Consider the following 26,085-nt stretch of genomic DNA (forward strand, 5'->3'; position numbering starts at 1 on the left):
GGATTATTCCGTAGCCACAAAATGAAAAATAAATATTTATCACTTACCAGTTACTGGTAATGATTAGTCTTTGACAGCTATCATAGAAAGAACCCTCAAAAAATCGCACGCGAAAAACGCTAGTTTTTTAAGGTACATGTATATGTATATCAGCCCTTTGTTTGGATGCATGAAAAGCTCTGATAATTCAACTAACGAAACGAACAGAGTTCACAATTTGATATGATATTTGATCCTAATCTCCACTGACCGACTCCATATTCTTTTTTTTTTTTTTTTTTTTATCACTCAGATATGGAACTAACAAGCAAACAAGTTGTTGTTTTTGTTTTAGGGTTTTAGGAACATCCGCGAGTAAGGCCATATTGCTCCCTGTATCATGTAAGTATATTGTCAGTAAATTGCGTGTTCCGCGGTCGATTTTCTGTGTGTTGGACGAAAACACCGAGTTTCCGGGAGAAAAAAACCACGCTACCCCCGCCTAAGACCGACTAACTCAGCCAACGTGGCTGAGTTAGTCGGTATGTAAAGCAAACAAGTGAATTTGCATCAGTAATACAGAGATGGCGATTTGTATCAACGAAATTCAGTTGAAATATCAATTTCAGGAATCTGGTAATATGTTACTTCCCCCCCTTTGACTCAATACACCTTTGCTGCTATTAATGAGCATTGCGTTGATTCCAGCTGCGAAGAAAGTTTTCTGTTGAGCCATCAGGAATGCATTCACTGCAGCAATGACGTCACTGTCGGTGAGAAAATGAATTCCAGCCAGGTATTTTTTTTTTTTTTTTAAGTAGATAATAGAGAAAAGTCCGATGGTACTACATCTGGTAAATATGAGTGATGTTCCAGGATTTCAAAGCCGCACTCAAGCAGTGAGTGATGTGAGCAGTCACTTTTCCTGATGGAGTTTTCCTCGGCGTTTGTCTTCGATATTTTCATGCAAACGCCTCACAAGGTCTGCGTAATATGCTCCTGTGGCCATTCTGAAGGTAATATACTAGCAACACTCCATCAGTATCCCAAAAAAAAAAAAAAACGATGCCTTGCCAACAGAAGGAATCGACTTGGCTTTTAGGAGGGGGAAGAGCTGTGTTTCCACTCTTTGGGTTTGTCCTTTGTTTCCGGCTGAAACAGATGGATCCACATGTCATACATGGTAACAAACCTTGCAAGGAAATTGCTTGATCCACTTGAAAACAATGCAAATATTCACTTGACAACTCTTGTGCGTTTTTAATCTATTGTCAGCAATTTTGAGACTATCGTGCTGACACCTTCTTCATAGCGACAATCTCTGTTTTTATGTGTTACACACGTTCAGATGATATGCCCAAGATGATAGCAATGTACCGAACTCCAGACCATGCGTACTATCAACAACTTATGGAGGGACGACCTTGCAGGTCTTCCACAGCATGAATCATCTTCCATGCTCTCCCTTCCTCCCTCGTTTAAATTCTACTGCTAACTTCTTAAGCAAGGTACAGGAAGGGTATCCTCCCCCAATGTTGCAACCATATCCTCATGAGTAGCTTTCGGCGTTATTCCCTTTCTCCAAATATTGGAGTGACTGATTTTGTCCATCATTCCTCAATCACACAACTAATATTTGAAAGGTTATATTTTAAGCACAGACATTTTAAATACCACAACTCTTTCACACTCAGGCCATGAACTTTTCAAATACTCATCGTAAAATAAGCTAGACTTTGGCTGAATAAAATTATAACAGTATTTTACAGGGGTTAATTTATCGTCCACTACACCAAAAAGTGATACGCAGCATAAACTCTAATCAAATACACATCAGTATGATAACAAATCAACGGCTCTTATTCATATATTATCTCTCGGAGAAAGATATCGCATGAGTGTTAAAAATATATTATCATCGTGTACACAAACAGGAAGAGGTACTTCCCCAGTGGTAAGTAGATAGTTCTGATATATAATTCTTACATTACGAAAGAAAAACGTTACTTTTATTATTTAGTAATAATAAATGTAGTCTGCAGTGTGGATAGACATGAACTCTGACACAAAGTCGCATCGCACGCAACATGGTCAGAGGAATTTATGAATTGCGAACAACGGGGCACACTTCGAGCATTGTTCATAAACTATATATCTGATAATAAATTCTATTTTCCCTTTCTCATTTTTAGGGCTACTTGATATTTTATTTTATTTCTTTATTTAACTCACTTTAGATATATAACATCCACTGTATGGCCACAATGGCTAGGAGGGTGAAGATTATATGTTATTTACAATTTATTGTTACAGTAGGTTCCAGGCATTAGCACACAATTTCAAATAAGTACCAGTTAGTAAGCCAATTTCATATTACTTCTTAATGGCCTCTTTATTGAAGAACATATAAGTTAATTAAGTATTATAATATTGTTGTTTTAATGTTGTTTTTATTGTTGTTTTATTCCTAGCTAATTTTCGTTTCCGAAGGTTGTAGAGTTACGATGGTAACTATACAACTTCAGAGCTTCTGTAATAAGACCTGGTGGAAGTCTGAAATTCGATCTTCTTATAGGTTTCTACCATTACCATATTTCTGTACTTCTAATTATTACAGGTTTTCATTTATTTGATACCTGCATCACTTAGGGAATACTTAGTTAAGTATTCATCACTTAGTGAATACTTAACTAAGTATTCACTAAGTGATGCAAGTATCAAGATTCACTAAGTATCAACTAAGTGATGCAAGAACCTTATACAGCATCGCTATCTGAGGGCAAACTTCTGCACATCTATCCTGCAACCATTGTTCCCCAACTTGAATTTATACCCTCTCATGTATGTAGTCTCTGCAAGAGGAAGGATTCCATTTACATTCGGCGTTAAAATGTAAAAATAAATTGATGGAAATAAATAAACACTAGCAAAAATCAAATTTAAATACTAAGAAAAATTACAGTTGCAATGAATATTACAAAGGACAACACAATTCTCTAAAATTAATTTTAAGTTTAACCTTGACAATATCGAGGTGAAAACTTAACAGCTCACACCAAAATTAACCTGGCGGTTTTGACATGAAAAATAAGATACAATACGAGTTTATCGAAAGTTAACTAAGACAGTTCAAAACAGCAGAAATTGAAAATAAATCAGCTTCTCACTGGAAGAAAAAAATCACTACAAATAGAAAGTTGATTTTCAGTAGAACTGATAAAAACCAATGTAGCTCATGACAAATTTTCAGTGCAAAAAATACACATGCACACGCCTGCAACCCAGTAACTACAGAGGCTCACATCTGGTGAGTATGGGCTTGGCACACCCAGGATCCTGAGCTGGATATCATCATTCTTCTCTTTCTTGGTGATTCCTTTCTACTTCTCTCACTGTCTCTCATGGTAATAGGGGATTTTTTTTTTTTTTTTTTTTTTGACCGGTGCAGCATAAGCCTCAGGCTTCATTGTACCATATGGCTAATAATAATAATAATAATAATAACTACATCCGAGAGCCAAATGTGATGTTCTGCAATATATATTTTTGATCATTATAATTCATATTTGTTGTTAATGTATATATAGAATATCCTATGTATTTTTTTATATATATATTTGTCTCCTTTGTACTGAATTTATGCCCCTAGCCTAGTGCTGTGATGGGCTTGCTGTAGTTGCAATAAATGAATATTTATTTATATATTATCTGAGTTGCCAACACAATGTTTGGTAATGCCATCTCTGATTTCTGGCTTTCCGGAGGTGGTCCAAAGCACCATTCAGCTTCAGTTCTTTCTCTTCATCCTTGGTATTCTTGGCTTGAAAAATAGATAGAGAATTACTTCTACAAACATTACACAGATCAGGAGCTCACATCCTTCTCTTTCTTGGTGATTCCCTTCTCTCACTCTCTCTCTCAGGGGTAGGTAACTCAGAATTTTTTTTTTTTTTTTTGGCTGGTGCAACAAAAAATGCTCCCTCAGGTCAGTAATCTGAACAAGAAGAAGAATCCCATTAGAATTGAGCCTGCTCAACCCATTCAAAGCCTTATACACCTCAATCAAATCACCTCGCAGGTACCTAGTCCACAGACGCTGCAATTTGCAGAACTTAAGCCTTTCTTGGTGAGAGGACCATTCGTTCTCCTCACCAATCTTATTGGCTTTCTCTGTATTCGCTCAAGCCAATCTACATCTTTCCTAAAATGATTCCTCCAGACCTGTATGTAGTAGTAGTAGTAGTAGTAGTAGTGGCATGTAATGCAAGAAAGCAAATGTATGAGCTTATGCAGCATCAGCCAAAAAAAAAAAAAAAAAAATGCCTGTCCAGTTCCACCTTAAATTTATTCAACCTATCAACTTCCACAACGACAGATGGAAGTTTGTTCCAGCAATTAACCACCCGCTGGCTAAAGGCAAATTTCCGCACATCTATTATACATCTATCTTTTCTTAATTTGAATTTATGCCCCCTTAGGTTCGTAATCTGAACAAGTGGAAGGATTCCATCAGAATTCAGCGTGCTCAACCCATTCAAGGCCTTATATACTTCAATCAGATCACCGCGCAGGTGCCTAGTCTCCAGCCACTGTAATTTGCAGAACTTAAGCCTCTCTTGGTAAGAGGATCCCTTCATTCCCCTCACCAATCTTGTTGCCCTTCTCTGTACACGCTCAAGTAAATCTACATCCTTCCTAAAATGAGGCCTCCAGACCTGTACGCAGTACTCAAGGCGTGGCCTAACCATTGCCTTATACAGAGGGATAATCACCTCCTTTTCCCTGCTAGCAAAATTCCTATATATCATTGACAAAACCCCATGACCTGCCCTGGCAACCTGTCTACATTGCTCAGAGAACTTCATATCTGACTGCACAATTACTCCCAGGTCTTTTTCATTTTCTACCACCTTAAATGTAGTACCACACAGTTGGTACGTTTCTCTGGGGTTACTTCTACCCATATGCAGTACTTTGCATTTGTCAAGGTTAAACTTCAGTTGCCACTTCTTAGCCCATCTGCCCAAATTATCTAGATCCTGTTGCAGTAGCACACTGCCATTACTGTCATTAACAACCCTGCCAACCTTTGTATCATCTTCAAACTTCGACATTAAGCCTGATATATACCTTCATCAATATCATTGATAAATATACAAAACAACAGTGGACCTAACACCGAACCCTGTGGGACTCCACTAATAACATTAGTCCAAGAAGAGCAGCACCCATTGATTACCACCCTCTGTCTTCTCCCACTTAACCATCCTTTTATCCATTGTAGCAACTTACCCTTAATACCATTCTGCTCCAATTTGTACAATAGTCTTCCATGCGCAACAGTGTCAAAAGCTTTCCTGAAATCCAAATATATGATATCAAAATTATTTTTTGCATCCAGTTGCTTTGTAACCACATCATAATATCCTATCAAATTTGTCAGACAAGACTTTCCCTTAACAAACCCATGCTGTGTCTGAATTATTGCTGCAGTCTTGTCTAGTTGATCCTGCAATGCATCTTTAACCAGCGACTCCATTATTTTACCCGGAACAGAAGTTAAACTAACTGGTCTGTAATTACTCATGTCACCCTTCGATCCCCCTTTGTGAATTGGGGATACATTTGCACATCTCCAGTCCGTGGGAACCTCCCCTGAGTCCAAGGATGCTCTCATAATTGTGGCTAAGGGTTTGCTTAGTTGCTTTGCCGCCTCCTTTAATATAACTGGATAGATCCCATCCACCCCAGGTGCCTTTCCTACGTTTAACTTCAACAGCCTCTCTTCCACTTTGCTCTCAGTTATTACAAAATCATTAAGTATCCTGCTACAATTTGATAACCTTCTGCCATTTTCAAACCTTAATAATTCCTCACGTGTGAATGTAGATGCAAAATACTCATTCAGTTTGTTTGCTAACTGAGCAGGATCATCAACAGTCGAACCATCGATGTCAAGTGGACCAATCAGATTCATCCCCTTCCTTTTAGAGTTTATATAAGTAAAGAAATCCTTGCTGTTTTTCTTAGCATCCCTTGCCAAGGACTTCTCGTAATCTGCCTTCGAATGCCGAACCCCCCTTGTGACCTGATTACAGATTAACTCACATCTGCCATAGGCAGATGTGAGTTAATCTGTAATCTGAGTCGCTTGATAATTTATATGCATCCCATGCATCATTCTGAGTCGCTTGATAATTTATATGCATCCCATGCATTTCTCCTCTCTGTCACGAGTCTCATTAGTTCATTTGACAACCATTTAGGCCTAAACCTTGAACAATATTTCTTAATAGGTATGAAACTTTTATTAGCTTCCACGATTAATTCCTTGAATGCTTCCCACTTAGAATTTACTGTTGGTAACATCGTCAGTTGATCCCACTGTACTACAGTTGATCCCACTGTACTTCAGTGGGATCAACTGTACTTCATTGAAGGATCTACTACATTCTGTGTAGATCCTTCAACTGTACTTCATTGAAGGATCTACTACATTCTGTGTAGATCCTTCAGTACTACACAGAATGTAGTACTGAAGACGTGGCCTGACCATCGCCTTATACATCTCATTTTCCTCACTAGCAAAATTCCTGTATATCATTGACAATACCTCACGACCTGCTCTGGCATCCTGTCTGCACTGCTCAGAAAACTTCATATCTGACTGCACAATTACTCCCAGGTCTTTTCCATTTTCTACCACCACCTGTGTAGTACCACACAGTTGGTACGTTTCTGTGGGGTTTATCCGTTCTTGCGTATCTTGGTACAACCTTCCTTCGTATCTATTGTATTTCCTGAATATTGCAATATAAGTAATTGAATTCTAATATCAACGAGTGAGTATCTTCTGTGTTCTCATCCTACAACTTATATGCACAATATTAAGAAGCATAAGTTTAAAAAATTTCGTGTTTGGGGTTTTTATAAAAAAAATACAGTAATTGTTTCTCATGACAGAGTGACCTGGCGCCTATAAATCCCGTCTTGTCAGGGCCATACAATTAAAAAAAAAAAACAGTAATAAAAAATCAAGTGTTATTTTGTTTATCGATTTTATCTTTGTTTAGTCTCTTAATTTTTATTTCATCCTTTCATGTGTTGCACACATTTCTTAAAAATTAATAAAGTTTTTATTTTAATAATTTTATGATAATTGTAGAATAACAACTCTTTTCTTATTAATATAGTATATATTTTCTTATTAGTATAGCACTCTCCCATCGTTAGAAAGAGGCGTTTTGGATAGATTTCTCCTATCGTGAATAATCCTTTCTTGATTAGAGCAATTTGGTCTAAGTCGCTGTTGTCACACAGTAGTAACTTCTCTGTGGCTGTTGTCCTAAACATCGTATCATCGCCATCATCATTTCCCACGTGTGCTTTTATTTAGCGCCACCTATATAAGACGCCACCTATATCTCCTGGATTTAGCGCCATTTCCACGACAACGTATCCAAGTAGATACTGCGCTTGCGCCTTAGCAAGTTTGATGATTACCATCCACACGTCAGTAGTTTTGGTTTTGATTTCGTGGGAGATCCGGAATGGGTGACTGTGCTCAAAATGGGCTTCAGTTACTATTGGTCTGTTTTTTTTGGTGTAGTTTTGTTGTGCGACTAATAGTATTTAAATTTAGTTGTTTATCGTAATATTATCTCTGGATGATGAAGATTTATAGAAACGATAAATGGAAATGTCCAATGGAAAATAAATTGTTTGTGAGTTCCTTTCTAATTTTCTTGATATTACTGTACTTACTTTCTTGGATTAAAATCGTTTAATGAGAAAGCTGCTAGTGGAGGCCGTGCTTTTCTGATAAAAGTGGTGGGGAGGGGAAAAATTTTACATTTTTTTTTACAAAACTGTAAAAAGTGGGTCATTAATTAACTTGACTTCCCTCTTTGAGTTACAGTACTTAGTAAGCTTTACAGCATTGTTATGTATATTTTAAATACAAATTCACAAGTGGTGGTATTTTCTTGAAATAATGATAAAGTATATATCCAGTAAAAATATCTTTAATTATACTTTGGAGCTTTCGAGGCTAAATGTGCCTCTTTTTAACCCCGGGGGCTCACATCTGGTGAGTATGGGCTTGGCAAACCCAGGGTCCTGAGCTGGATATCATCATTCTTCTCTTTCTTGGTGATTCCTTTATACTTCTCTCTCTCTCTCTCTCTCTCAGGGGGTAACTCGGGGAATTTTTTTTTTTTGGCTGGTGCAGCATAAGCCTCAGGCTTCCTTGTACCATATGGCTAATAATAATAATAATAATAATAATAATAAAAATAGAATGGAAACTTTAGAGGTAAAAGTTATTTTAATGGACACAGGAATTTTAACTTTTTATCTCTAAAGTTTCCATTCTATTAGTTGATAAAGAGGCATATTCAGCTTCGAAAGCTCCAAAGTATAATTAAAGATATTTTTACTGGATATATACGTTATATATCCAGTAAATACATTTGCTTTCTTGCATCACTTGCCACTTCTACTACTACTACTATATACGTTATCATTATTTCATATTACTATGGATTCCGGTACAACAGACCCATTTATCCTCATCATTTTCTTGGTTGGAGGAGGAGGAGGACTGAAATTTTTTCAGCTGCCTTGTTTCCATGCTCTTTGGCATAATATAACACCTTCAATTTGAAGCCAACAGTGTACAAGAAATCTGTTCTACTTTGTATCCATTCCAGCAGGACTACAAATTGATTAAAACTATGCATACTGCACAAAACCCAGAAACATGGAGGAGGTATTCTCTCTCTCTTCTCCCCCACTGGTGACTCATTGATTTATAGAAAAGGTTACTGATTCTGATTCTCAAAGGTCATGTGTTCAATAAAATGATTATTAAAAAGACTTGTCAACTGCTTAATATTGCATTTATAGATTTCAGTAGGAAGAACCCGGGCAGTGAGGGAAATTTTTAGTCTCTTATATATTGAAGGCAAGGCAGAGTTACGTGGTAATTCCCAATAATCCTTTCTAGAAGGAAGAAGGATTTTATTGTTTTTTTTTTTTTTAATGGTAGTAGTAGTAGTAGTGGCATGTGATGCAAGAAAGCAAGTGTATGCAGCATCAGCCAAAAAAAAAAAAAAACACACCATTCCCTACAAATGCCTGACCAGTTCCTCCTTAAATTTATTCAACCCATCAACTTCCACAACGACAGATGGAAGTTTGTTCCAGCAATTAACCACCCGCTGGCTAAAGGTAAATTTCCGCACATCTATTTTACATCTGTCTTTTCTTAATTTGAATTTATGCCCCCTTAGGTTCGTAATCTGAACAAGTGGAAGGATCCCATCAGAATTCAGCGTGCTCAACCCATTCAAGGCCTTATATACCTCAAATAGAAATAAAGGAACCATTCTTTATTTCCACAAAATGTAAGACCTCACTCAGATATTCTGAGTAATAATGAGGGGTATCAACAGTGTGTTACATATGTTGAAAGTGTGTTATATGCCACCTAGCGGCATATCCATATGCCACTATAATCACCATTCCCTCCCCCCTCACTACTGATGTTACACAAACAGTTCTTGCTAGCTGAATTAAGGAATTACTGTATATGCTAAGTGCTTGTAATAAAAATGTAAATTTTATTTATGTTCTCAAGCACCATACATATGTAAAATTATTTCTAAAAAGCAAAAAATATAAATATGAACTGTGGGTTACCTTCACGTTGAAGTCTGGTTTATAGTTTTTGGCAATAAAAGTGGAATTTAAACTTTGTTCATTTCTGCTTTTTAATGTTTTTTTTTTTTTCACATCACTGGATGTACTACTAACAGGAACTGTGTGTGGCAAACATGTCATAATGCCATAACATATTATGGTAAACATATTACCATAATATGTTTAGATCATAAGATGTAAGAAAAATTTCAGGCAAAAAAGTGAATCTTACGGTTAAACAAATACATAATTGATGTGAAGAAGTAATTATCTGGCTGTATGATTTCAATAAAAATACATTTGAGAAAAGGTATGTTGCAAAATAAAACTAAAAAGCAGTATATTATAGGAAGAAATAGTAATATGAAATATAATGGAACTAAATTGAAAATTTTTCAAAATAAAAATCCACAGCTTTTATCAATTTTTCTAGAGAAAGCATCTTTCACATCCAAATAATTGAGAGGTATATTAAATTAAAAAAACAAAAACAAAAGAACACTTACTTTGTACTGATTCAACACAAACTTATGTTCATCTGTCAATAAAAGCATTTAAATTTCATTGAAATAGCAGAAACTTTATAATCCTAACTATGTGAGAATAATAAAGATAAAATAATACAGTTCTACATAAATAGTAGCAGAATTTATTAAAAAAAATTATTAAAACTAAACTAACAAATGTATAAAATGATAAAACTTTTACTGGTAATAAATGATAATACTGGACAATTACATTTCAGCTATTTGCTCAATTTGTTTACCAAACAGTAAACTCAAATACTGGACAGCGTGGTTCAAAATTGGACCCCTGGCAACCCTAGTAATGATCAACATCATAATCAGAACTGTGGGAAAAGAAATACCCTTGTGTAAAAGAGAGTAGCAAAGGTCAATATTATGTGCACTGTTTATTGTGTAGGTGTAATATTGAAGCATCAAAGGGGAAAAAAAAATTATTTTTTTCCCCTTTGTTAAGGGGAAAAAACATGTTAAATTTTTATATATGTTAAAAAGTTATAACTGGAAAAACAAACTGTTTTTGTAATTGAGTTTATTCATTAGCAGTAAATATACTAAACATTCTAAGATACTGTTACATTAGCTTTTTTTTTTTTTTTTTTGAGCCTGGGTTTAGATTCAGTTATATTCTGCATGTTTTGCAATGTTGTTATATATCATTCAAGAAATCAAACAAAAAAAATGCATTAACCGTGTTCCAAGCCTACATTTAGCCCCCAACTTGAAAGTTTTCCCCCCTGAAGAAAACTAATAATTTCCATAATACTCAATTTACAAAATTGAAACTCTCAATATACATAAACAGAATATATTCTTTGATTTCCTACCTTTAGCATTCAGCAAAAATTGTTAAGTATCATAAACTGTTTTGCTATTTGAATCAAATAATCTTTCAAAATTCATTCCATCAAAGGGATGATAAGGTGACTGGACTCAATATATTGTTTAGTAGCGTTTATATAAATGAGTTAACAGTATACATGAGTTGTTTTGAATAAGTAAACAAATGAAAAACATCCTAAAACTTAAACAAGTGTAGGCTAAAAATTTAACTTGTTTTTTAGTATTCACTGTAGGTGAAGTTTAAACTATTTAGTTAAGCATTTTATGAGGGTTGGATTAACCATGATGACATTTAAAAAAATCTTAAAGGCACCTCATCTTTCATGACTTTAACTCATTTGGAGGGATGTGGTTTGGATCCTATTGGAGACTCAGGAATTATTAGTCATCTTCATTTGGCACCCCACTCTAGTTAGCTGATCTCATTTGGAAGGAGTAGGTCTTTTCTACTGGAGTTAGTCCAAAGTTTTCAGTTCACAAACATGCAGATTGGATCATAAACCATGCATACACAGATATATTGTGTAAGGATATTATGTCTCTTTATGCATACAGACAACCCATTCCCACAAGTGGTGATGCTCTGAAAAACCAAAAACAAAGAAAGGGAATCTATTTGGTTTCTTTAAGTCATACAAAGATCTGCTGTATGTTACTCACAGATCCGAACAAAAAGACTTGTCTTTTCTTGGAAGACTTTTGTGTTTCCAGTCCAGCCATATATTTTTCATTAGTAAATCCAAGGTAAATTTGAATTTGCATTTCCATGTGTTTATTACACTATTCAGTGTTCCAAGCCTGTCCAGTTTCTGTGGTGAAATATACTTTTAAAGGTCCTGACAGACCTTTAATGAGACCATTTCACCTTAGAAGGTTATGCCATAGAAATCATTTCAACTTAGAAAATTACAGCATAGAAAAGTACAAACTCAAATATTTGTATTAGTTGAAGGGAGAGATTGTTGTGTTTGGTGGCATAATGGCTACTATAGCCATATTGTGCTATGCAAAGTTTTTGGTACAATAATTTCTAGCTGAAAGTTATATATTAGAATTAACATTAGTAGAAGGCATATGATGCAAGAAAGCAAGCTTATATGGCATTACTCAAAAAAAAAAAAAAAAAACCACCTTCCCATTTTCTCCCATCTATTCCCTCCAAATGTTTGTCTAGTTCTGCGTTGAATTTATTTAAGCTGTCAGCTTCCATAAGGACATATGGAAGTTTGTTCCAGTAATCAATCAACCACCTTCTAGTTAAATGCAAATTTCCATACATCTACTCTATAACTGCCCTTCCTCAATTTCAATTTATGTCCCCTCAGGTGAAAAGAGGGAAGAATCCAATCAGCATTGAGCTTGCTCAAACCATTCAAGGCCTTATACACCTCAGTCAGATTGCCTCACAGGTACCTAGTCTCCAGACACTGCAATTTGCAGAACTTTAGCCTTTCTTTGTAAGAGCAACCATTTGTTCCATTCACCAATCTAGTTCCCCTCCTCGTTCCAGCAGTTCTACATCCTTCCTAAAATGAAGCCTCCAGACATGTATGCAGTACTCAAGGTATGGCCTGACCATACAAAGGTATAATCACCTCCTTATCCCTGCTAGAAAAATTCCTGTATATCATTGACAAGACACCATGAGCTACTCTTGCAGCCTGTCTGCACTGCTCAAAAAACTTCAGATCTGACTGCACAATTACCCCCAAGGTCTTTTTCATTCTCCACTACCATGAGCATAGTACCTCACAGTTGGTACGTTACACCTGGGTTACTCCTACCCATATACATCACTTTACATTTGTTAGTGTTAAACTTCAGTTGCCACCTCTCAGCCCTTCTGCTTAACCTTTCTAGATCCTGTTACAGTCATCATCATCATCATCAACCATTTTCAATCCACTGCAGGATGAAGGCCTCTCCAGCAACTTTCCAGTTCCTTCTGTTTTGAGCACTGGCCATCCATTTACTACCCAAAAACTCATGAATTTCATCTATCCATCTCAGCCTTTGTCTTCCAGGTTTTCTTCTAGCTCCTCTTGGGTACCATTCTGTTATTTTCTTAGTCCATCTGCCATCATGTCTTTGAGCTATGTGTCCTGCCCAAGACCATTTTAGGTCTTTAGTTTTGATAAGAATGTCCTTTACTTGAGTTTGCTGCCTAATCCATGTGTTTCTCTTCTTATCTAACAGTCTAATTCCCAATATAATTCGTTCCGTTCTTCGCTGTGTAGTTCTCAGCTTCTCTTCCATTCTTTTGGTTAATGCCCAAGTTTCACTTCCATAAGTCATGGTGGGGAGTATACATTGATTCATTATTTTACGTTTCAGACAAACTGGGATATTGCTCTTCAGTATGTGACTATATTTCCTGAATGCTATCCATCCAAAATTTATTGTTCTCTTGACTTCCAGCCATTTATCATTATTACAGCTAATAACTTGTCCCAGATAAGTATATGACTCCACCTTTTCAATTACTGCTCCTTCAATCATTATTTCCCTTTCCGTGGCATACTTGTTCATCATTACTTTTGTTTTAGCCATATTCATCTTTAGTCCAAAATCCTTATTAACTGTGCATAACTGATTAAAATTTTCCTCTAATTCTTTGGGATCGTGGCTTATAACCACAATGTCATCTGCAAATCGTAAATGGTTTAGGTACTCTCCTTTCACATTGACTCCTTTCTGTGACCAGTCTAATTTTCTGAAAGCTTCCTCAAGGGCAGCAGTAAACAGCTTCGGATATATTGTGTCTCCTTGTCGAACTCCTTTCTCGATTTTAAATTTGCTACTGTCTTTGTCTAGTCTAATAAAGGAGGTAGCACTCTCATATATTTTCTTCAAAAATCATAATATATGGGGTATCTATGCCTTCTCTTTCCAGTGCCCAAAACATTGCCTTATGCTGTATGGAGTCAAATGCCTTTTCACAGCCTTATAAAATGCACTGTTTGCTTGATGTTTGCAGAGCAATCGGGTACGGGACATGATACTGCCAAGGGGGATGTCTTTGTGTGTGCGCGATGCAAGGAGTGTATCGATATCAGGCAACAACTCGACGTTCTTGTGGGCCTATATGAGAGCTTGAAGGACAGGGTGGATGCCCTCGAAGGAACTAAATTGAGGGGCCCATCAAGCTCTCAGCTGCCCACATCAACGCCAGAGCTTGCACTTGGGCATCGCGTGACACAGAGACAACCCCCAAGGCAGAATGCGCTGGTCCCAAAGGAACTAGTAGTTGTTGGTGACTCTATTGTCAGGGAAACGGGGAACATGCTTTGTAAAAAAGATAGGTGGAACAGGACCAGGGTATGTCTGCCAGGGGCAAAGGTTGAGGACGTTGTAGAGCGAATATCATCTTTTAAGGGCACAAAAGGTGATATAGTTGTACACGTTGGCACTAATAATATTAAGAGTAGGAGACCAGCAGAATTACTTAACAAGTACAGGTCACTGTTGAACAAAAGCCGAGAATTAGGGTTGAATTTGAAAGTGTCTGCAATTCTGCCCAGACACGATAGGAGGGAGTATATGATGAGAGCCTTGTCTATCAATTCGGCCCTGGAAAGATTGTGCAAGGCTCAAGGGGTAGAATTTTTTTCAGCCTGGACTGTACTTGTTAACAGGAGAGATTGCTTCTACAGGGATGGGATACACTTAAATAGAAAGGGTGCAAGAATATTTGCTGATGCTATCGAGGCAGTGTTAGGTGGGTCGGAAAACTGCTAGCTTGGGGGGAGACAAAGACCAATAGATTGACAGTAGCCACTGGCAGAGGTGAAAGAGATTCTTGCACTGCTTCTATTAGAATGAGCAGAAGCCTGAAAAACAAGATGCATGGTATTTCAGAGACTGCTGGGAGCCATTGCGGTACAAGTAAACACATGGGTTGTGTTAGGGTAGCTAAGAATAGAAACAGGTGCAGGTATACTTGCGTGTACACCAATGCTAGGAGTTTAGTAAATAAATTTGATGAATTTGAGGTATTGCTCAAAACATCAAAGGCAGATATTGTTGGGATATCAGAGACGTGGTGTCACACAGATATAAGGGATGCAGAACTGCAATTTGGGGAGTACAACGTCTACAGAAAGGATAGACAGGATAGGAAGGGGGGAGGGGTTATGCTATTAGTTAAGAAACACATAAAAACTAAGGAAGTGAAGCCAGTCGACATCGCTGGACAGTGCAGTGTTGAGTCAGTTTGGTGTGACATAAGCATTGGGAGATCAAAATTGAGAGTAGGAGTGTGCTATAGGCCTAATGACTCTGATGAGTATAATAAGGAACTGTACAGGGAAATAGAGTGGGCCAGTAAATCAGAGAGTCTTATAATGGGAGATTTTAATTTCCCAGATATTGACTGGAATTTGGGGGCTGGTTACTCACACACTAGCAGGGCTTTTGTGGATTTATTGGATGATTGTTTTCTACATCAGCATGTTCGGGAGGCAACTAGAGGGAGTAATACTCTTGATTTGATTATCAGCAGTGATTCTTCATGCATTAAGAATCTGCAGATAAATGAACCACTAGGTGGCAGTGATCACAGTGTGCTGAAGTGGGATTTACTGAAAGAGGTAACTACCATTAGGGGTAAAGGGAAGGGTTATTGCTTCCGTAAAGGCGACTACGATGGACTGAGACAGTATTTAAATTCTATACAGTGGGACCAACTGATGATGTTACCAACAGCAAATTCAAAACGGGAAGCATTCAAAGAACTTATCTTGGAAGCTACTAGGCTTTACATACCAACTAAGAAATATTGTTCAAGGTTTAGGCCAAAATGGATGTCAGATGAACTAATGAGGCATATGGCAGAGAAGAAAAATGCATGGGATACTTACAAATTAACACATGACACAGAAGCCTATGATAGATACAAGTTGATATGCAACCGAGTTACAAAGGAGGTTAGGCAGGCGAAGGCAGATTACGAGAAATCCTTGGCAAGGGATGCAAAGAAAAACAGCAAAGAGTTCTTTACTTATGTAAACTCTAGAAGGAAGGGGATGAATCAGATTGGTCCACTTGATATTGATGGGTCAACTGTTGATGATCCTGCTCAGGTAGCTAACAAACTAAATGAATATTTTGCATCGACATTCACACATGAGGAGTTATTCAGCAAGGGGAATGCCAGAGGTGTATTCAACTCTAGCAGTAAGCTACAGAATCTTGAAATAACTGGGAGTAAAGTGGAGGAGAAACTGTTGAAGATAAACACAAGAAAGGCACCCGGGGTGGATGGGATCTATCCAGTTATATTAAAGGAGGCAGCAAAGGAAGTAAGCAAACCCTTAGCCATAATTATGAGAGCTTCCTTGGACTCAGGGGAGGTACCCATAGACTGGAAATGTGCAAATGTGACCCCAATTCACAAAGGAGGATCAAAGGCTGACACAAGTAATTATAGACCTGTGAGCTTAACTTCTGTTCCAGGAAAATTAATGGAGGCACTGGTTAAAGAAGCACTGCAGGATCATTTAGACAAGACTTCAGTTATAGCTCAGACACAGCATGGTTTTGTTAAGGGGAAGTCTTGCCTGACCAACTTGATTGGATACTATGATGCAGTCACAAAAGAACTGGATGCAGGGAATAACTTTGATATTATATACTTGGATCTTAGAAAGGCTTTTGATACTGTTGCACATGGAAGACTGCTACACAAATTGGAGCAGTGTGACATTGGAGGCAAATTGCTGCTATGGATAAAGGGGTGGTTGAGGGGGAGAAGACAGAGAGTGGTAATCAATGGACACTGCTCATCGTGGACTAATGTTATTAGTGGAGTCCCTCAGGGCTCAGTGTTGGGTCCATTATTGTTTTCTGTATTTATAAATGATATTGATGATGGTATATCAAGCTTAATGTCCAAGTTTGCAGATGATACAAAGGTTGGCAGGGTTGTCAAGGACACTACTGACACTATGCTGCTGCAACAGGATCTGGAAAGGTTGAGCAGATGGGCTGAGAGGTGGCAAATGAAGTTTAACATTGACAAATGTAAAGTACTACACATGGGAAACAGCAACCCCAGAGCAACGTATCAACTCTGTGGTACTACACTGACAGTGGTAGAGAATGAAAGGGACTTGGGGGTGATTGTGCAGGCAGATATGAAGTTCTCTGAGCAGTGCAGACGGGCTGCAAGAGTAGCTCATGGAGTATTGTCAATGATATACAGGAGTTTTTCCAGCAGGGATAAGGAGGTGATTATTCCATTGTATAAGGCAATGGTCAGGCCACACCTAGAGTACTGTATACAGGTCTGGAGGCCTCATTTCAAGAAGGACGTAGAGCTGCTGGAACGAGTACAGAGAAGGGCAACGAGATTAGTGAATGGAACAAAGGGGTGCTCTTACGAAGAAAGGCTTAAGTTTTGCAAATTACAGTGTCTGGAGACTAGGCACCAGCGAGGTGATCTGATAGAGGTGTATAAAGCCTTGAATGGTTTAAGCATGCTCAATGCTGATGGGATTCTTCCTCTAGCTCAGAAAAATCACCTGAGAGGGCATAAATTCAAATTGAGGAAAGACAGATGTAGGATAGACGTGCGGAAATTTGCCTTTAGCCAGCGGGTGGTTGGTTGGTGGAACAGATTGCCATCCCTTGTGGTGGAGGTTGATAGCCTAAATAAGTTTAAGGCTCAGCTGGACAGGTATTTTGAACGAACAGAGGGGTGAAGTGGAAGTGGGTTTTTTTTTTTTTTTTTTTCTCTTTTTTTTGGCTGATGCTGCATAAGCTTGCTTTCTTGCATCAAATGCCTCTACTAATGCTAATGCTAATAATCCACAAATGCCAAGCATAATGGTGTTTTATATTAATTTGCTTTCTCCATTAGCTGTGATATTACGTGAAGGTGATCCATAGATGAGAATCCTATCCTAAAGCCAGCTTGCTCTTTTGGTTGATTCTCATCAAGTATTCTTTCTAATCTGTTAGTAATGACCCTTGTGAACAACTTGTAGATGTGGCATAACGAGCTAATTGGTCTATAATTTACAATTTCTGATTTATCTCCTTTCATGTGCAACAAAACTATGATTGCATTATTCCACTGATCAGGCATCACACCTTTTTTAATGCAATTTGTGAAGAGCCTTGCCAGTTTTTGTGTTATGTCTCTTCCTTCCAATTTTACTGGTGATCCACTGGTGATATTCTGGCTTTTGTTACCCATTTATGGACAAATTCAATGGAAAAGTTCGGTGAAACACAAGCAGATGCTCTTGACATCTCAAAGGCTTTCGATCGTGTTTTGCATAAAGGTCTTCTAAAAAAGCTTCCATCTTATGGTTTGCTAACTTTCTCTTTGATCGCTCACTGAGGGTGATGATAAATGGCTCTCTGTCTTCTAACTTCTCCACTAATGCTGGTGTCTCAATTTCGTTCCCCCAATCTTTTCCTCTTGTATATTAATGACCTTGTTCCATTGACTGGAAATTCTATCCATAGTTTTGCCGATGATAGCACATTGCATTCCACTTTCAATTTTGAGAAACCCTGCCCTGCTAAATCAGCTTCAACTTCTCGAATATCCACTACCAATTCCTTAAATCTGATCTCCAGATAATTTTCCAGTGGGTCAAAGACAACATAGTTGATTTCAATCCTTTTAAAACTCAGTCTTGTCTTATAACTTGCAAAAATGATTCTTCTGCTCTTAACTTATCTTTGGTGACACTCCTATTTCTAGGCAAAATAATATATCTCTTTTGGGGGATTACCCTGACTTCTAATCTCTCTTGGAACAATCATATTACAAATATTGCTTCCTCTGCATCTAAAAAACTTCGTTTTCTCTTTTGCTCTCAACTTTACTTTTCTTCCAAACAGCTGTTCACTCTGTACAAATTGCAAATCCACTCTACCATGGAATATTTTTCCCACATCTGTGGTGGTGCCTCCAAAACTTCTCTCGTGCTTCTAGATTCCATTCAGAAGAGGGCAATTAGGTTAATTAATGACTCATGTCTAACAGTCTCTACACTCACTGTCTCATAGACGTATTGTTTCTGCTGCATGCCTTTTCTACAGATACTTCCATGGGCACTGTTCTTCTGAATTGGCTTCTATAATTCCCACTCTCTTTCAAAACAGTCCAAACCCATTCCTCCACCAGCCAACACCTATTTACTGTCCAACTTCAGACTCACAGAACCAACTTTTCATCTTCCTCGTTTATTCATTCAACTGCCGTTTTCTGGAACAGCCTTCCTTTATATGTATTTCCTGAAAATTACAGTCTACGAAAGTTCAAGTGTAATGTCAACAAATATCTTCTCTCGTCTTCTCAAACTCCAACCCAAGCACAGTACTAAGTACTATAGGTTCTAATACCTCTTGTGTTTGGGGTTTTCATAAAAAAAAAAATGTTGTTAGTGTCATTTACAATTGCCAAATTAGCCATTAACCTATTCATGAAGTATCAGTGAACCTATGTAAATCTTTATTAGTGTTTTTAAATAAAGTAAGTCTTTTTAATTTAAAAACGTCTTTCCCCAGATACTCCAGGGACCAGAGCAGTCAGAAGAATTCTGAAAGTAATGTAAGTACTGATGACCAGTTTTTGGACCATTTTATTTTATTACAATTGCCAAATTTTAAAAGATGCACAAAAAAATTCATTATCTCAATCTTCACTATGTTTTCTCTCATTTTTGACAGAAGCAACAGCAGCAATTTTATATTTAGATAGTTTAAAAATCAGTACAGATGTGCTTAGCATCATTATGATCCAGAAATTAGTGAAACAATCAAATAATAAATACAGTATATAAATGTTCAGGATAATTACAGTAAAAAAAAAAAAAATGACAATTTTTTTTGAAACATTGTAATATTTTTATAAAGACAGTTGTAGAACAGATGTGCAGAAATATGCCTTTAGTCAGCAGGTGGTTGATGTCTGAAACAGACTTCCATCTGCCTTTGTGGAAGTTGATAGCTTAAATAAATTCATGGAGTGAATGGATGAGTGAAATGGAAAGTATTTGTTTTTTTTTTTTTTTGGCTGATGCTGTATAAGCGTGCTTTCTTCCATCCTATGTCTCTAATAATACTAATGCACCTAGTTTTGTTTTTAAAACAGCTATTCCACTTTTAAAATCAACATATATGATTTGAAGAAGAAATATTGTTTAAATTTTTGGCTGTTAGCTTTATAGCATACAATTCCTTATTCTGGCAAAGACCTCTGCTAAACCTGTAGATGAGTAAAATTTTAAATTTTAAATCTATCTATATATATCCGATAATTCAAAATAAAATAAAACATAAGCCAGTAGTATGGCAAAAAATGTACAGCAAAAATTAACATAAAAATAACGTAAAATAAAATAATATTTATATATTTATTTTCTTATTTTATGTTAAACTTTTAAGCCATTATTTAAATATAAATCAGTGGTAGTAGTGGGTTGTTATGCTAAATAAGCAGTGCCTGTGCCGCCATCTATTCTTTTCTTTTCTTTTATATAAGCTGGCTAAACTTACATTATGTCAGTGGTGTGGCTCTGATCTAGAGTGCTGTCTGTTCTATAAATTATTTCTTGCTGCATAAGGACCACCACTGTGCAGATCCTCTACATTTGTGGATTGATCGGAGGAGGAACGGGTGGTTTGGTTCTTCAATCTTTTCGCCTTTGCGACGATTTGTATAGCGATTGAAATGCAGCGATTCCATGACCATTATTGGCCTCATGGTCCTCGGTCAATATGGGGCATAATGGTCGGTCAAAATATCAAAATAATTTGGATATTTTGTTTTTCTCTTAGTAGTTCTTTTAACCCCTTTTTGGTGATATTTCACATTTTTCGGAACTGGTACCTTCGAGGGGGGGGTACCGCTAATTTATTTATAATTGGCATTATTTTAAATTTTATATCGGTTTTATTAATTGGATTTAAAGTACTAAATTATATAGGGGACTATCGGCTACTGTTTATGTCTTATTACCTTTACTTCCCCCTTCCTGTTGGTTTATTTTATTTTACTTTATCTTTATGTTAATTTTCGCTCTACATTTTTTGCCATACTACTGGCTTATGGTTTATTTTATTTTGAATTATCGGATATATCTGGGCTTCATGTGGAGGATGTGCATTTTGCTGCCTCTAATGATAGCATATCTAATATTTATATATTTATATAAATAATATTTATTTTCTTATTTTAGGTTAAACTTTTAAGCCATTATTTAAATATATATATATATATATAAATAATGGCTTAAAAGTTATTTATATATAAATATTTGTGAAGGTTTAGAATATCCCTGCATAAGAGCCTTATAAAGATGTATAATGTTAATGTGAATGGAACAAAGGGGTGCTCTTACGAAGAAAGGCTTAAGTTTTGCAAATTACAGTGCCTGGAGACTAGGCACCAGCGAGGTGATCTGATAGAGGTGTATAAAGCCTTGAATGGTTTGAGCATGCTCAATGCTGATGGAATTCTTACTCTTGCTCAGAATAATCACCTGATAGGGCATAAATTCAAATTGAGGAAAGACAGATGTAGGTTAGATGTGCGGAAATTTGCCTTTAGCCAGCTGGTAGTGGTTGGTGGAACAGACTTCCATCCTTTGTCGTGGAAGTTGATAGCCTAAATAAATTTAAGGCTCAACTGGACAGGTATTTCAAACGAACAGAGGGGTGAAGTGGAAGTGGTTTTTTTTTTTTTTTTGGCTGATGCTGCATAAGCTTGCTTTCTTGCATCAAATGCTTCTACTAATGCTAATGCTAATTCTTGCAAGAGATTGCTGTCTGCTATTCACTAAACCTACTTTTTTATTGTTACACCCTGGCCTCCTTCCAGCTGTGAAGAGTTTTGCGCAATAGTATTGTTGAATTTCTCTTATTAATAATAAATCTATTAAAAAAAAATAATAACGATAACAAAGACTTGCATGGAACTCCAGAAAGCCGTGATCCTGAACACCTGTAGGATAATAAGGCAGTTCCTCGACCAACAGTAACCCTAATAATGATAGTAATTAGACACAACCAACCACCCCATGCGCTTGGTACCATTACCCATCACAGGGTAGAAAAAATACCATATAAAAGGAGAAAGTTTTCATATAATAATAATAAAAAGGGGCATGGGTAACCCAGTGGTTACAACACTGGCCCACCAATATCATGGACTGGGTTTGAATTCCACCAGGGGGGGGGGTCAAAGTTGCTTGGTTGGACCTACATCTCCCGAGGTCGAAGTGACGGCTGAGACAGAGAGTGGCGCCATCTGTTGTTACCACCATAACTGCTACCCACCACTGGATGCCAAAGCTAAAACAGGTCCATCTCCATAGCTGGATGAAGACAAGAAGTAGAAATATTGAACATACTGTATCGAGTGTGGCGCTGGGTAAAGGTCACTCAAAATTCGGGCCTTATGCAAAGGGTTTGGTTTGAAAAATCGAGGACAACCTCTCGAGCAGACGACAGTGGAGCGAGTGACTGTCCCTTGTGGCAACCACAACTGTAGGGTAAGCCACCCCATTCCAACCTACTGGAAGTGCTTCCTGTGCAACCTCTGACTACCCAGGAAGGAAGAAAGGAAGAAGCCATCGCATGAAGTGGAGCATCGAAATGAACACATTCATTGTGCGACCATACTACAAAGTAATGAAACTAGACATGACATTTCAGTTAGCATTAGTAGAGGCATACGATACAAGAAAGCAAGCTTATTCAGCATCAGCAAAAAAAAAAAAAAAAAACCACTCCTATTTCACCCCTCCATTTGTTCGAGATACCTGTCCAGCTGAGCGTTAAATTTATTTAGGCATCTATCTGCCAGAATTTTAAGTGTTGCCCAAGGTTTTATGTTAAGGCATCCCAATGCATAGGCTGGTGTTTATTATTTTGTTTCATTTGGTACAAGTTGGTCTGGAACATTCTAGTTCTAGTCAAAAAAAAAACACTTGTGTTCATTTGTTTCATTGCTCTTTGACCAGTTTAATATTTCTTAATTTTGAATTCATAAATATTGACCAAAAATGAAAAGATATTAACAAATTACTATATTTATACTATAGTTTGAAAGTAGTTTAAATTAGAATATGGTTGAATAGGTATAATTCATCATTGAAGCTGAATTCAGCATACATTTCAGCTAACTAATGATATGTGGCTTAGTAATGCATCCTTTGGCCACATATCAGTTAGCTAAAGTATATACTTAATTTTGCTGTAAGCACAAAGAAGCCAAATGAATCATACCTATTTGACCGTATTTTAATTTAGACCACTTTCAAACTAAATTATAACATAAAGTTTAATATCTTAGTTAGGTTTATGCTGTAATTTAATGCATAATACATATACACTGGTGTTCAAAGAAAGTGCATTACCCCTTAAAATTGTAATCGTCATCAAAATAACGTAAGTATATGGCAATATTTCTTACAGATTGCATTAGATAAGATTGACACACGTAGAAGATGACGTAATATTGCATCAGCCGTTACTTTCAGTTTCTATAAGCACGCTCTGCAAGAGTTGCCGCCATTCCTTGCTTGTGTCAGGATGGCAAGTTATGTGCAGTTGACGCCACGAAGAAAGAGTGCTATTGTTGCTTTATGTGAGGAAGGCTGTTGTTCCCGTCATATTGCTTATAGAGTGTCTTGTAATCAGTTGAAAGTGAGTAGTTTTCTTTCCAAACTCAAGAATACTGGTTCTGATGATAGGAAAAATAGAACCGGACAGAAATGAGTCTCTACACCAAAACAGGACCGTGTTTTGAAGCGCTTATGCCTTAAAAACCGTAAACCTTCTTCGTCTGAGCGGAAATGAGAATGGAAAGAACATATAGGAGTTGTAGCAAGTGCAGTAACAGTCGGAAGATGCCTCTTCAAAAATAGACTTGTAGCCTGTCATCGTAAGAAGACCCTCCTCACACAAAAAATGAAAAAGACCCAATTAATTTGGTGTAAGGAGCATGTCAAAATGGACCCCCAAGCAGTAGAAATTAGTTATTTTCTCTGATGAGAAGAAATTCAACCTGCATGGCTCTGATGGGAGATAAACGATTCGCCGTGGACATGGTGAAGAATACCATCCAGACTGTATGGTGTCTATAGTGAAATTCCCTACCAGCCGAATGATATGGGGGGTGCATTTCGTGTCGCAGAATAGGTCACTTGCAGTTTATAAAAGGTTTCGTAAATGCATGGCCCCTCGACGTGGGCACCTGTACGTGGTGAGGGGACCTCCCAGTGATGCTGCTGGACTTCCAGAATAGCATCACTGGGATCCAACGCCCACAGCCCAGGTTCCAGGCTTACATCAATGGAATCCGGTGTGTTTGCTGTGCGCTGCGACCCGTGGAAATTCGGAAAGGGGATCCTGGTGGTTGAGGAGCCCAGCTACAATACACCACTTTGGCCCCTGCTTCGACAAGACGGGTGGTCCTGGAAGGCCCGGCTAGGATCAATCGGCTAGTAGGCTCTCCTGCGAGGGTCAACTGTGTCAATGCCACAGTCCGAGGGACAGGATTCAGGCTGGCGGCGGTGCGGGTATAGGGTCTAGGTAGCCCTGGCGTTCCACTCCCGAGCGCATTTATTGCATGCCGGGTAGTGGGTGTCCCTTTGGGCTCCGTGGTGGGTGGGGAGCCCGGGCACTGAACAATATAAAAAACTCAATGAATCCTGATAAACTTATTTCTTCAGGGTCCCCAACCCGGTCCCTATCTGAAACCATAGACAACGATTCAGATAGCATTATTGCTAAAAAGAGGCAGCGAACGGAATTACCATCAGGGCCTGTCCCAAGGTTCTTAATTATGCATTCTACCAATGAAACACCGATTGGTAAAATGTCACCATTTTTTATTCAAAAAGGGTTAGACAGGTTAGCAGGTTCACCCAAATCAGTTAAGAGGCTTCGTTCTGGAGACCTTTTAATTGAAACTAAAAATGACAGGCAATCTGAACATCTACTCCGAACAACATCAATCGGAGGAATCCCTATAACAGTGACACCACACAGAACACTCAATTCATCGAGAGGTGTCATTTCGGAGTGGGACCTTCTCGATGTAATGGAGGAGGAAATCTGCTCCGAATTAAAACCACAGGGAGTCATCGCCATCAAGAGAATCACTGCACGAAGGAATGGAAAAATTGTTAAAATCATGAGCGTTATCCTGACTTTTAACTCTCCTAAACCTCTTGACAAGATTAAAGCTGGATACATCAATTGTTCAGTACATCCATACGTTCCGAACCCTTTACGGTGTTTTAAATGCCAGAAGTATGGACATTCTCAAATGGCCTGCCGTGGAGTCCTTGCATGCGCTCGATGCGGTGCAAAGGACCACGAAATAACAGCATGTTCAGCCGCAAAACCCACCTGTATTAACTGTGAGGGAGAACACCTGGCCTACTCACGAGCATGCCAGAGATGGAAAGAAGAAAAAGAGATTCAATGGCTGAAGGCAGAGCTAAACATATCATACCAGGAGGCAAGGAAATCGGTGAAACCCCTGAATATCAACAGACCTACCTATGCCCAGAAGGTAGCAGGGAGATGTTCCATCGGAACTCAGAAGGACATGGCCATTCCTCCAAAGGAGTCTTTCACTCCCATCGCGCGTTATCTCTTAAGTTCTCAAAAACCTGCACAGAAGGACCAATCAGCTGCCACTCCTATATCGGTACCTCCTAATGCTCCACAAGTAACAAAGGTAATTATGAAAGAAAAGAATAAGAAAGGGGAAGTCCCCCCTAGTACCCAAGAAAAGATGGATGTCAAGCAGAAGGAGGTACCCGAAGATTCAGTCTTGGAACTCTTTACGGAAGAAGAGATGGACACGGGACAGCGTCCATTCTTCCCCAAAAAAGATAAACCCAAGACTGATAAAAGTAAGCCCTCAGCACCTCGGAAGCCGCCTGATGGACCCACCAAGCCAAAATAATGGCTAAATTCCTACAATGGAATTGTCGTGGATTCCGGCGAAATATTGATGACATCAAGGCCCTCCTGCAAAAGCACGAGCCAGTTTGCTTTTGCT

The 26,085-nt window shown here is 37.9% G+C and overlaps 1 protein-coding gene across 1 annotated transcript in view; it reads left to right on the top strand.

Moving 5' to 3' along the window:
* Nucleotides 1-839: 839 nt before the first annotated feature.
* Nucleotides 840-26,085, top strand: part of LOC150079992 (uncharacterized) — a 76,246-nt gene continuing 51,000 nt past the window's right edge. The window contains exon 1 of the mRNA XM_090383308.1: nucleotides 840-878. Within this exon, the coding sequence (XP_090239434.1) occupies nucleotides 840-878 (39 nt within the window). The remainder of the gene's footprint in view (nucleotides 879-26,085) is intronic.

The sequence above is a fragment of the Mastigoproctus giganteus genome, chromosome 10, assembly GCF_048544385.1.
Source record: "Mastigoproctus giganteus isolate SK-2022 chromosome 10, ASM4854438v1, whole genome shotgun sequence".
NCBI classification, from domain to species: Eukaryota; Metazoa; Arthropoda; class Arachnida; order Uropygi; family Thelyphonidae; genus Mastigoproctus; species Mastigoproctus giganteus.